General features: G+C 36.8%; 1 protein-coding gene across 1 annotated transcript; it reads left to right on the top strand.

Annotated features, from left to right (window-relative positions):
- Positions 1-8441: 8441 nt before the first annotated feature.
- LOC115423352 (phosphomannomutase 1-like) lies at positions 8442-12353 on the top strand. The gene is made up of 5 exons (XM_030140096.1): positions 8442-8793; positions 9778-9895; positions 11536-11612; positions 11886-11977; positions 12229-12353. The coding sequence occupies exons 1-5, from the start codon at positions 8656-8658 to the stop codon at positions 12335-12337; spliced, it is 534 nt and encodes a 177-aa protein (XP_029995956.1). The 5' UTR covers positions 8442-8655; the 3' UTR covers positions 12338-12353.
- Positions 12354-12585: the final 232 nt, after the last annotated feature.

The raw sequence follows: 12585 nt of genomic DNA, 5'->3' as shown, positions 1-12585 counted from the left end.
TTTACTAAATACAAAAGAGAAGGCACAAAAATCAGAAATCAGTGTCTTCACAGCACTTGTTCCTGTACTGAAAGTGTGAGATCAATAATCCTCCACCTTGGTACAGGCTGGTCTACCTGTCCTCCATATGTTAATGAACAACTGCTAGGTGACAGCCAGTGAACCAGTCACAGGGAGGGCAGGGTTAAGAAAAACTCCCACAGTCCATCTGGACTAACGCTTCACTTAGAAACTACTGAGGCCATAATTCATCCTGTTTGTAAACATGAAGTGGAGGTCTGTCTGAGCTTTATACCTCCTGTCTGAGTCTGAGCCAAAATCTTCTCCACGTCAGACAAAAAAACAACAAACACTGTATCTTCACAGACTGATGATAGGAAATTAACTGTAACTTTTGGATTGTTGACAAAAACCATATGTAGATGGTGGAAATGGCATGGTTGTTGTTATACAATCTGACATGTTCCAAACTGTGAAGGAAGATGAAGCTTCCATTGTGTGAGGGCAAAGGTCACCAGAGGCCATAAAAGCAAAGGCTTGAGTGGAGCTGATAATATTGTCTGCTCTAAAAGCAGGGTGGATTAAGCCTGTAAAAGTCTTGACAAAACTTCTCGTAAACCACAGTCACTTCAGAAAAAAAACTTGACTGATCCTTTTTCATTTCTCTCAACCACAGAAAAACATGCATGTTAATGATGTTATGATATGACTAGGTCATATAGACCATCACATAGACACAAAAGTGATCATGGAAAAGGGTCAGAATCAATGAAAATCATGTTCTGATTAACCATTGTGTTGAACAATAAGCTGGCATTCTGTATTCCTCTTATCATTAGCAATTTGTATGAGATAATCAACAATGAACTGATTTATTTGTTCAGCTACATTTAGTTTATTCCACCACTCTGGGTCATCGTTGTTAGATTACATGTGATCACCATTTTCTATTATCAACATGATATTATTCACTTACAACAAAACCACTATTTACCCTCGTAAGTAAGATATTATTTTATTTTTTAAAGGGCTCCACAAAACACATTACAACCCCATTCTGAATGGATGCTGTACATATACCAACTCACACAGCCAAATTTACCATTTAAAAAAAACCCAAAGGGTCATCTTGAATTCATGGCAGCAGCATGCCTCCAAAAAAGTTGGGATGTTGCTAACAAAAGGGTGGAAAGAAGCTGGCAGACGAATTTAATTTTAGTGGCAACTGGTCAGAAATAACCTGGTACAAAAACATTATAATCTTATAGAGTCTTTCAGAGGAAAAGTTGGACAAAGTTTCACCAATCAAAAAACACACTGTGGAAGAATTTCAGAATGATGTTCATCAATGTAAATTTGTGATGACTTTGAATGTCTCATTATTTACAGTATATAACACAATTGAAGATTCCAAATATCTAGAGAAATCTCTTTGTGAAAGGGGAAAAGCAGGCAGCACTGCAATAAAATGAGGCATAATTCTGTGGAAATCATGAGCATGGGTTCAGAAACATTTGTAGAAGTCCTTGTTTGTGAACACAGTTCACTGTGCTGTCCACATATGCAGGATAAAGCTCTATCAGCAAAGAAAATTTACATGAGCCAGAGACGCAGCCGTCTTCTCTAAGAAAAGCTCATTAAAATGTACAGAGTCTTTGTGTAAAACTGTTCTGGGGTCAGACAAATTGCAATTTAAAATTCTTTTTGGAAACCTTGGACACTGGGTCTCTCTCTGGACTGAAAGAGGCTTGTTATTAGTTCTTGTTTAAAACACAGCTGCTGCTGAATGTGCAGCTCTGATGGTATGGGGGTGCATTAGTGCCTTCAATGGGCAATGGGCACATCAGTGTTGAAAGGTATACACATGTGTCCCCATGACACCTGGATGGAAGTATCCAGACATAACAGACATTCTGCATCTCAGAGTCCAGGTACTGAACTGACCTGATTGCAGTTCAGACCTTTCACCAGTTACAAACTTTTGGCCTATTATGAACCAAAAAATACAATAAAGATGACCCAGGACAGCTGAGCTGTTAGAATCCTACGTCTGACAAGAATGGGCCAGCGCTCCCCTTCCAAAACTCCAGTAATTGGTCTCCTCAGTTCCCAGACGCACACAGACTGTTGTTAAAAGAAGATGGAATCCTATACATTGGCGAACATGGCCCTCTCCTACCTTTTTGGAGGCTTTTGGCTGCTATCAAACTCAACATTACCTTATTTTTTTCAATGTAAAATGACCCATGTTTTCTGCGTTCATTATGAATAAAATATTGACTTGTGAAATTGGCAAATTGCACTCTGTTTTGTTCAAACATCATCAAAACTTTTTTTTAGAATTGGATTTGAAAATTATTTCTGTAAATTTGTTGAGAGATGGATTATACAGCACTAGCTTTGATGTTTTTTGGTGTTTAAGATGAACAATATTTTTGTCTTATTCCCCAAGTGAAATTAAATTCCTTGAAATTGTTACTGGACGTCTCAACACATGGGCCTGAACCTGTTGAAATGTAGTCATCAAATAAATCATGTCTTATTGTATGAATTTTGTTGGAATGATTTGTTTTACTCTCATTATATACTTACATAAACTAGTATCCACTTGAGTTTCATTAATAGTCTCCTTTCATTTTATAAAAAGAGTGTAGTTTCATTGCCAATCCTAAATCTGGCTCACGTTCGACTCTTCTCTTATCTGTTTGTGATGGAATTATCATTGTCCTTCCCACTGTATTATACTTCTTGCTTCACAACTGATAAAAAATTATCCTCCTGATAAGAGCCATATATATCAGAGTCAGCCAATGTTAAATTAACTTTTTTTTGTGGAAAATGTCATGTACAGTTTTTGTTAGAAAAAAACTGTCATCTCTTTAACGGCTCTAATGTGTACTAGAAGAACACATGTCCATTATGCAGTGTGACAACACATTTGAGCTATGACTTAACATTTCCAGCCCAAACTTCTGCCCTAGTACATAATCACTTGTCTTCCTGTCCAATGACACCTCACAGGGTCGTAAACATCTTGAACAAACATGCACGTTTGACGTTGTAATAGCTCAGTTGGTTTGAGGGTCACAGTCATTTAGTCCATTACAGTTTCATGTGAAGAGGCTTTCTATCTCAATGCATTCCGGCCTATTATCAGGCAGAGGAAACAGGAACATGTTAAAAGGAACAAGTCTCTTTGTTTTATTGTCTCATCCGGGTTGTCAAATAGCAACTGAACATTGTTAACAGTGGCTGTTATTGTCAGTACAGGAAAATGGGTGAATGTTTTTCGCTCAGCGCTAAAACAGATAAGAGAGCTGCTTTAAAACCCCCAAACTGCCGGTACAGTATAAACTCTACATATGCATAAACAGAAATATTCACAAGAATCTTTTTAAATGATCCTTTACACAGCTAGTGTCTAGTAAGAATAAATAAAAATGATGATATTAAATATGGCAGTTTGTTCATTGTAACAACCATAAAAATGCTGTTGTGGAATTAGTTTATCACTCCATAGTCCAGTTGAGACAAGTGAAAGACGGATATGAAACTGTCAAGCTGTTTTTTTTAATCTGTACTAAACGAAACTAAGTTGTTAGGTAACTTGACTGTTGATCCATGAAATTTCTGTAAAAAAAAATCTGATTTAGTAAAAGAGTACTGATTCTATTTCTTTACTGCAGTACTCAGTGTAAAAGTAAAAAGGGCGTTTGATGGACATGTCTGTGGCAAAGAATTGAAATGTGAAATTCTTTTCTTGAAACCATGGATTCTGTTTCCTCTGGACTAAAGAGGACAGCGATGACCACCCAGCTTGTTCTCAAAAATCTACATCTCTGATGGTATGGGGGTGTATTAGTGCCTATGGAATGGGCAGCTTGCTCTACAACCATATTTTTAACATAATAAATACAAATAAATATGAGAAACTATAATGAAGCTTAAATGAATTTTTAATGTCAGCAACAGAAAAAAATCTGAAATCTTATGTCATTTTTTAACTCATTGTTCATTATTTTTGGGGTTCATTGAGTTACATCATTTATGCTTCTCATCTTGTTGCATCTTTGCATTATTTTTGACTTACGTCTTTAATGTTTTCATTTTGCTACATTTCTTGTGTGTATAGCACCAACATACAACAGGCATGTAATATGCCATATTATGTGTTACTGTATTAATGTATATTCGGTATATACCAGGGAACTGTCATGTCTTTGTGTGATGCTCACTTCATTTAAGTTAAACTCAGTCTTGATAATGAGAAGGCACACAATGATGCAAAAGAATGTTAGAGTATCCACAACAGCATTAAATGTAAAGTAACAAGGCTGTTTTGAAAAGTAAAATGTATATGTTTTGTGTCAGATGTAGGGAGTAAAAGTAAAATGTCATTAGAAAAATAGATAGTCAGAATAGGCAAAAAACTAAATATTTGTTTTTTTATCACCTCTGAAAATAGTCCTGGTGTAACAGGCCAAAGCATACCTCCAACTGGAATAGGCCTAGGCTGGATTATACCCTGGGTATATTCTACAGAAGAGTCCACTTCCATGGACGGACAGGCTGTAGACGAAACCAAGACTGATGGACATCCATTTACGGGTGTAGTTCCAGTCTGTAAAGATGCAGTAGGGTGGGGGCACATGAGGGGTACATCCAGACAGGTGAAATAGAATAGAATAGAATAGAATAGAATAGAATAGAATATAGAATAAATAGAATAGAATAGAATAGAAGAATAGAATAGAATAGAAGGCCAGTTTGGCCTGGGCCAGTTTAAGGGCAGAATATTCCCTGGGTATAGTCGAGCACAGCCTACTCTCCGGCCTGGGTATACTTTGGCCTGTTATACCTGCTAAGTGAACTATTTACTCTTCCCTAAGTGATGTTTTCCAAAACCTCCAGTCCCTCATGAACAAATTACCTTTTTTTTTAAGGATTTGTGACATATTAGAATTTTCCGTCAGTATGATAAACTAGGCTTAAGGTAGTGAACAATACAAGGACAATAGTATTGGGTTTGACTTTTATAGCTGTATCTTTGTCCGACATAAACAGAAAAATTGCAGCCTTGTCCTTTGAATAAAGGTTAAAGCTAAAAACCGTGTCTACAGGTACGGAATTGGGGTCAAAGTCAGATAAGGAGGCATGTTATATATACAGAAGCTAATGATTAGTCTGTTTATGATAAGACCGTGCCCTCTGCCACCTGCTACACCATGTAGTTTGATCAGATTGATTGCCAAATTACTAATAAATCAGACACATAAATAAATGACTGACCTTGGTGGCTCCACACATTGTTTGACTCTCACTGCACTAAAGGGACACCAAAATCTTTATGGAAACATCCCTAAGTGTGTATTTAAGGTAATTTAAGTCAACAAAGTCAGAGCAAAGACATGATTATATGTAGGTGCCTTAAAAACACCAAAACATATCGTGTTATTGACCACAAGTCAAATCACTTAATTTGATCCTCCAATTCACGCTGTGGTGATTTATGATTGTTTTGAAATGCGGAAAGAACATATAATTAATTTATTGCGCCAGTGTTAAGCAGGGCAGCTGTAAAAATACTGCTGGTCAACAAGTCCAACAACTTTTGCACTGTGAAGTATTGAAGTTTTCATGTTTTTTTTTTTCCCCTCTTCAAAAGCTATTAAATGTAATGATGACTGGGCTAAAACTGTAATGCTGACATATTCTGTCCTTTTTTTCCAGTTTTTGTTGTTTTAAAACCTAAAGATATGAGACTTTCTTGAAAAGCATACTCTGCTGGGTGTTTAAACAAGTTAAAAAGATGAAAAGAAGTCCTCTTTTTTTCTTTGACTGACTTTGCCTTCCCTTCTTTGGCAAACATGCAAAGATAACCACTTGAATCCAGAGTGCAGTTAACTTCAGGTCTATTGATAGAAATGGAGAGTAATTAGTTTAAAATCCTAACCACAGACAACTATAAAACTTAGGTCATGCCTCTTCAGTTCCTCCTTCCTCATTAAAACCAGTAGCTTCTGTCAGCAGAGTAGAACTGCTGAGTGGTACCATCAGTCTTTCTCTTGTTCTGCCCTCTTGTGGATGTGTTGACTTACGACAACAACAGTGATCTTTCAGAGAACATTATTTATTCGTCTCCCATCATAAATAATATAACGCAGTGAGTGCTACCAGTGAAATTAAAGTAGAGTGCCATGGGTCCTGTTGAGCAGCAGTGATTGTTGTAAATAACTGGTTGTAGAATGTGCAGCTCAACGCCTACTGCAGGCGACATCTGGGCCTGGTGTCCTCCAGCATATAAATTCTTTCTCCTTTGTTTACTTGCATACTTTCATTTACACACATCATTATACTACACCCATGTCATACACCGCTGATATGCTGACCATCACACTTCGTATGTTTGATTATCCTCTATTTCACTTACTTCTGTTGAATAAATATTTACTTTCTAAAATAGAGTGGTGCTTATTTTGTCATGGCCTGCGAGCCAGGTTATGACAAAAAAGACAGACAAAAGGCAGAGTTAAGCATAAAAGGGAAATGGATGACTAAATAAATACAGTAGGTTCATGTAAGGACATTACACTTTGCATATACTAATGATATAGATGATTTACATATAGTCACTATGAATTCCAAAATTTCCCCTTGTGGGACTAATAAAGGAATATCTTATCTTCATTTCCTAATACTTACAGTAAAAAAAAGAAGCACATCTCAATTTTTTGTTACCGTCAAATCAAGAAATCCATGTTTCAACAAAATATACTTAAATAAAAAAAAAAAAAAATTCTGATATAAATTCTCTAACAAAGTACCGTAATACAAGAAACCTTCTGCAGCTCTGGCAAAAAATTTTTTAGAGTGAATGATTTAAAGGTTATAAGGTTAAAAATTTTTGATAGAGCATCCCTGAGCATAGGCACCATTGGTTAAATGAACATAATTAATAATACATACAGAGGGATGCAGCAATGTGTTGTCTAAGAGTTTGGTATAACATTACAGAGTGCTGTCAGCTCTTGATTCCTAAAAATTGTTTCATGAATTTTGCTGTCACGGGTGTAATTATTCTGTAATTAATACTGACTTTTATCTATGAAAATAGGTGTTAGCACTGAGTCTATACCTCAAATGTATCATATTAATGGGGCTCAATCGCATTGGATCCTATAACTAAAGGCCTGAATAAATCAGCTTACATAAGCATGAAGACCAGACAGAACCTGAATGACTGAATGAAAGCTAATCAGCATGGCAATGAAAGTCAAACAAATTTTATTTTTTATTTATTTATTTGTAATAGCATGAATCGGTATCTGAAAAGTTGTTGACAACAGCAAAAAGAAAAAAAAAAAAAGCAATATCTGGAGTTCAAGACTAGTTTGGTTAATAGCTGCAAAAATTACTATTACAAAAAGCTCATTTGTAAAACTTTATCCCCTTACTGCTTAAATTTACTTATAACTGTATACAAAAATAAATGATTTGTGTCGTTGCTGACACAGATCCTAAATTAAGTGGAAGTTGTTCATTTGAATATAACACATATGTCATATAAATGCAACACTGGATTATGAATTGTATGGTATGATTGTTTTAAATTATGTATATTTTATATTGTACTGCAATGTTGTGGAAGAGACCAACTGGGGGCTGGAGTTAAGAATTAGCACTAGCTATAAACTCTATATGCATCACATCAGCTGCAACTATGTTTGACTGCATTGTCCCTGTCAAATAATAATTAAACAAATAATAGCTATGATTCAAAGTAGTGACATTAGGTATAATTGTAATGTTAGTAATCAAACACATTGTTCCCGTCTCAGGTATGTAAATTATTTTATTGATGCTTCTACTGATGACTTTTTCCAGTCGGCAATAAAAACAAAAAACAAAACAAACAATAATAATAATAATAATAATATATAATAATAATAATAATAAAATTAGTAGAAATAGCCTATAAATTAATAATACCATCATTGAAACAGGCCATTGAAATGATCCATGTCAGGGATGATAGATAACCAGATAACATATACATTCCCAAAGACTGATGAGCTGCATCTCACTACAAAAACTGTAATATTGAAAGAAAGTTGCGACAATATTCAACAACAGATCGATTCAGTATCATACCTGTCTAGTGGCTTTGTTTGTATTACACTTGTATCACTCCTGTAAATTGCGGTATTACTGTCCACTAATAAACAACATTCCAACTAAACATCCTGGGTTGTATCCTGTTTGGTCTCTGTCCTCCGTCCATCTCCTCCATTTATCTGACACTTGTAGGTTAAAGGTCGGATAATTGTTGACTGATGTATTTATCATATGTCCCACCCACTTTTGCGTCAGTCCCAATATCCCGCCTGTGATTGGCTGCCGGATGAGTTGTGCGTCGCAAAAGAAACCTGGCACGTTTTGCACGTCGAGCTTGTTGAAGTGGAATGTGTTTAAGACCCTGAGCCGGGCTGAGCCGAGCCGAGCCGAGCGGGAACAACACGTCTGTGGACCAGAAAGAGAAGAACTGGCTGTCAGCTCGCATAAGAAGAGGAAAACTTGTGTTTAAAAAGGAAAAAAAAAAAAAAAAAGCGTGATTGTAGCCTATGTAATTTTTATCCTCATGTGACTGTGTATTTTATGTCCTGCAAAACTTGCAAATCAGAGGTGATATTTGTAGAAAGGGAAGGGGCGATGGGTGAGTCCAGGGGCTTCTCTACGGACCGGAACATCCTCTGCTTGTTTGATGTGGACGGGACTCTGACACCACCCAGAGAGGTGAGCGCATCTGACCGACGAACCGGCAAAGCGCGCGGTTATCGAAGCAACATCCAGTTAATAACAGCTTCATTCACCTCCACTGTTCTGGTTTCACAATTTGTCTCTGATTTTCCCGATGGGAGGCGAAAGCACACTCTGTCCCACTGATCTCAAATGCACCACTCTAAGATTTATTTATTTATTTATTTGATTTTTTTTGCTTTTCCTCTGCACAAAACATCAGAATTACATCACAGTGAAATAAGAACCTACCCATATGCTGGTCTAGACTGGTAGATTACAGGTCTGTTCAGAGTCTTGTGACTTATTTATGTCAAAATACACTTGCAGACTGTCCCGGTCTTGCCATCCCATATAAGCTTAAGGGTTTTCTTCTGTTTACATTAAAGGCAAAAGACACGTGACATGTTTGTATCACACAGCCCCATCACAAACCTAATTTTCTTAATAACAAGTAACATGTAAATTAATATCATATTAGTAATTTAACTGCAGAATATGGAAAGGTCATGTTGAATGGCTGTTTTTATAAAATGTATACAGGGAATAATAATTTCCAAACTTTTAATTATATGTAAGAGAAAAACTGTGATCAATTCATTGATGGTTTGGCTGTTCATTGAGTGATTGTTTTCCATGAGTTTTCTGTTCATTTTGTTTTACATGCACTGTTTTGGGTCAGTGCATGTAAGGTAACAGTTGGATGTGTGCAGAGCCCACCATTGCCCAGATATTACATAATAATCCGGTCTCCCCTGTGTGTAGCTCAGGCGTTTCTTCCATATGCTGGAAAATGGGCTCTATTCCAAAGCAAAAAAAAAACCCAAAGACAACACACAAAAGCAAATCCTGCTGTTATGTCCCCTCTTTTTAAAGTTGCCAAACATTTTTTTGCATGTTTAGACTTGTTTGTCTGTGCTAGAGGCTCTGTTAGTTAATCGAAAGTGATAACATGCAGTGTATTTTGTTCCCATTCCACAGAAAATTGACCCACAGCTAGATGAGTTCTTCCAAACCCTGCGGAGAAAAGTGAAAATTGGCATTGTGGGAGGGTCAGACTACTCCAAGATAGCAGAACAACTCGGGGAGGGAGATGATGGTGAGCGAGCCTTTTCCTGCCTCAACCACAGACACTTTAAAAGCTTCACATCCTTTACACCGCTTGGCCTGACATGTTTTATTGTAGCCTCTGCTTAATTGGATGCCAGACCACAGGGAGTAGTCCAGAGAGGATGGGCCCCTGGGGAAGAAAATGGGATTTAGGCCATGAGTTGACCGAAGTTATGCAGCATAATAGACACTTAATACAGAGACAACAGTGACAAAGCTTATAACAGCAGAGAGATCCTCTGTACAAACAAAGCACTTTAGACTTCCTCGTTCTTTATCTGTGTAAATAAATTCTTCTAGTTCTTCAATCAGTTTTAACTCTGGAAATCTTAGTATAGTTTGATAAACCAGCCAACATTTCCACAGGTTTTGAGTGGAACCATTCTAAACAAACAGAGTGCTGCACCACGTTCATCAGAGCACCCTATATGCAAATCCCAGTAGTGAATAATCTTGCTTGGTGCTGGATAATCAACTTATCAGGACAAAACCAGCAAAAACACACACGTCCGTAGCTTTCTTACTAGGGTTTATTTCAGCTGTGACATTTCCGTTACAATTACTATTCTTCTAAATCCACATAAGTCTAACGAAGAAACTGTTTAGTGAAATGATTTGTATTACTCCACCTAGCTGTAGAATGTTTTTGTAATGTGACACACCCAGTGGTGCACACAGCAACTGTTTTTTTGTGGGAACCAAACTTCCAGGTGTCAAACCTATTTACCTATTATTGGTACCAATTTTTGATTGTAAACCCCTGAACAGTTTAAAATTATGTTCATGAATCAGAATAGCTCTCATTCCATGTTTGTAGAAAAGCACAATGTATGTCATAGATGTTGTAAGTTAATTAATGACATTATTCAGGATGCGTGGAAACTACTTTCAAACTGTTTCTACACTACTGACTTTCTCTAATGATCTTTTTTAATGATAATGATCTCTTTCTCTAATGATGATTTCTCTGATGACTACTGAAATATCTCTCACAATCATTCCATTACTTAGATCTACTTTAAAGTGAGTCCCAAACCCACCACCATAGCAGTGCCAACCCTCCAGCTGAGTTAACACACACTAGATTGGCAGGACAACAGAACAGTCTAGTTTATGAGTAAGTGTTAGGTCACAACTGGAATGTACATGTATTGTGCCTAGGGAGCCATGTGGTTTCTCATGCCAAGTATGTTAAAGGTGGCAGAGCACTCCTTCCATGCCTCATGATGTAAACTATGCCAGTTGATAATATAGAGACCACAAAATATCACCCTAAATGGACTGAAAATGTATAGCAGCTCTATTCAAAATAGGATGATAACAACTGTAACAACACACTTTTGAGAAATGACAAAATACGGTATTAAAATGGTCAGTTAAATGACTTTATTATTTAAAATTGCATACACCACATGATCACCTGGCAGCTTGTTTCAGTAGCAGGTTTTGTGATATTTAGGACCCACTTGGAGAGACAGTGATTCATGAAGTGAGTGGGAAAGAGAGATTAAAGTTTTAGAAAAGGTAGTGTTACATATAATCTGCAACCAGAGCGTTTTGTCCTTCAGATGTCAGATGTTCAGATTTGCACATTTAGCTACATTCACCTACCTGTCTTCTGGTTTGCAGTGATCCACAAGTTTGACTATGTGTTTGCTGAAAATGGGACAGTGCAGTACAAGGATGGGAAACTCCTCTCAAAACATGTAAGTGAAAAAATATAAAATTACTACACTGTAAATCCTTCCTCTTATAATTCATATATGTACTGAAAATTTGGGTTTTGTCAAGGAAGGTTTCTGATTGTATTTAGTGGATTTTGTCAAATAAAGCATCGTGAAGAAAATCTATACAAGTTAGGTCCTTTGTTTAAGAGTGAGATAAAGTACTGTATGTTCATGCACCTGAACCTGATGGAGCACACGCTAGTGTAGGGTAAGGTATTTTATTTGTTAATGGAGATTATTATCATTTGACAGGCTATTCAGAACCAAATCGGTGAGGAGCTGCTGCAGGACCTGATCAACTTTTGCCTCAGCTACATGGGACTCATCAAGCTGCCAAAGAAAAGGTGAGACTATGACCAAAACTTACAGGACAGTGTGACTACCATTTATTTACAATAACACAGTTATTTCTTTCCTGCAGTCCTTGAATGTCACATGTATTTGTCTGTCAGTTGGGAGGGAAGATGTCTCTCTTAGAAGGAATAACATTACAACATACCTATTAAACTTTCTATTTTTGGCAGTTATATAACCAAACTCAATTTTCTGTCTTTGTTACACCCTCTTGCCTCTACATATTTCTTTCTGTCTGCAGGGGAACATTCATTGAGTTCAGAAATGGCATGCTCAACATCTCTCCAATTGGCCGGAGCTGCACACTGGAAGAGCGAATTGAATTCTCTGAAATTGATAAGGTAAAGTAATTTGTCAGTAGTGTGATATAGTGGAGAAATTCCCTCGCATGTAATTAATGGATATTTTGCATCATATATTTTATGTTGTATCTTATTACAAAGGCAGCACTGGGAAAAAAACACTCTTTACTGATGTAGAGAGTTGGTCAATACTGCATAACATTTTCTTAATATTACAACAACAGTAGCTAAATTCAAAAGCCTAGCAAAACAAACTTACACATCAGACCAGAGACTAATGGTGGGCTGCTTTTCTA

The sequence above is a fragment of the Sphaeramia orbicularis genome, chromosome 8 (genome assembly GCF_902148855.1).
Source record: "Sphaeramia orbicularis chromosome 8, fSphaOr1.1, whole genome shotgun sequence".
Classification (NCBI taxonomy): Eukaryota; Metazoa; Chordata; class Actinopteri; order Kurtiformes; family Apogonidae; genus Sphaeramia; species Sphaeramia orbicularis.
The sequence above is the reverse complement of the archived record's forward strand: the minus strand, read 5'-3'. Positions and strand labels throughout refer to the sequence as shown.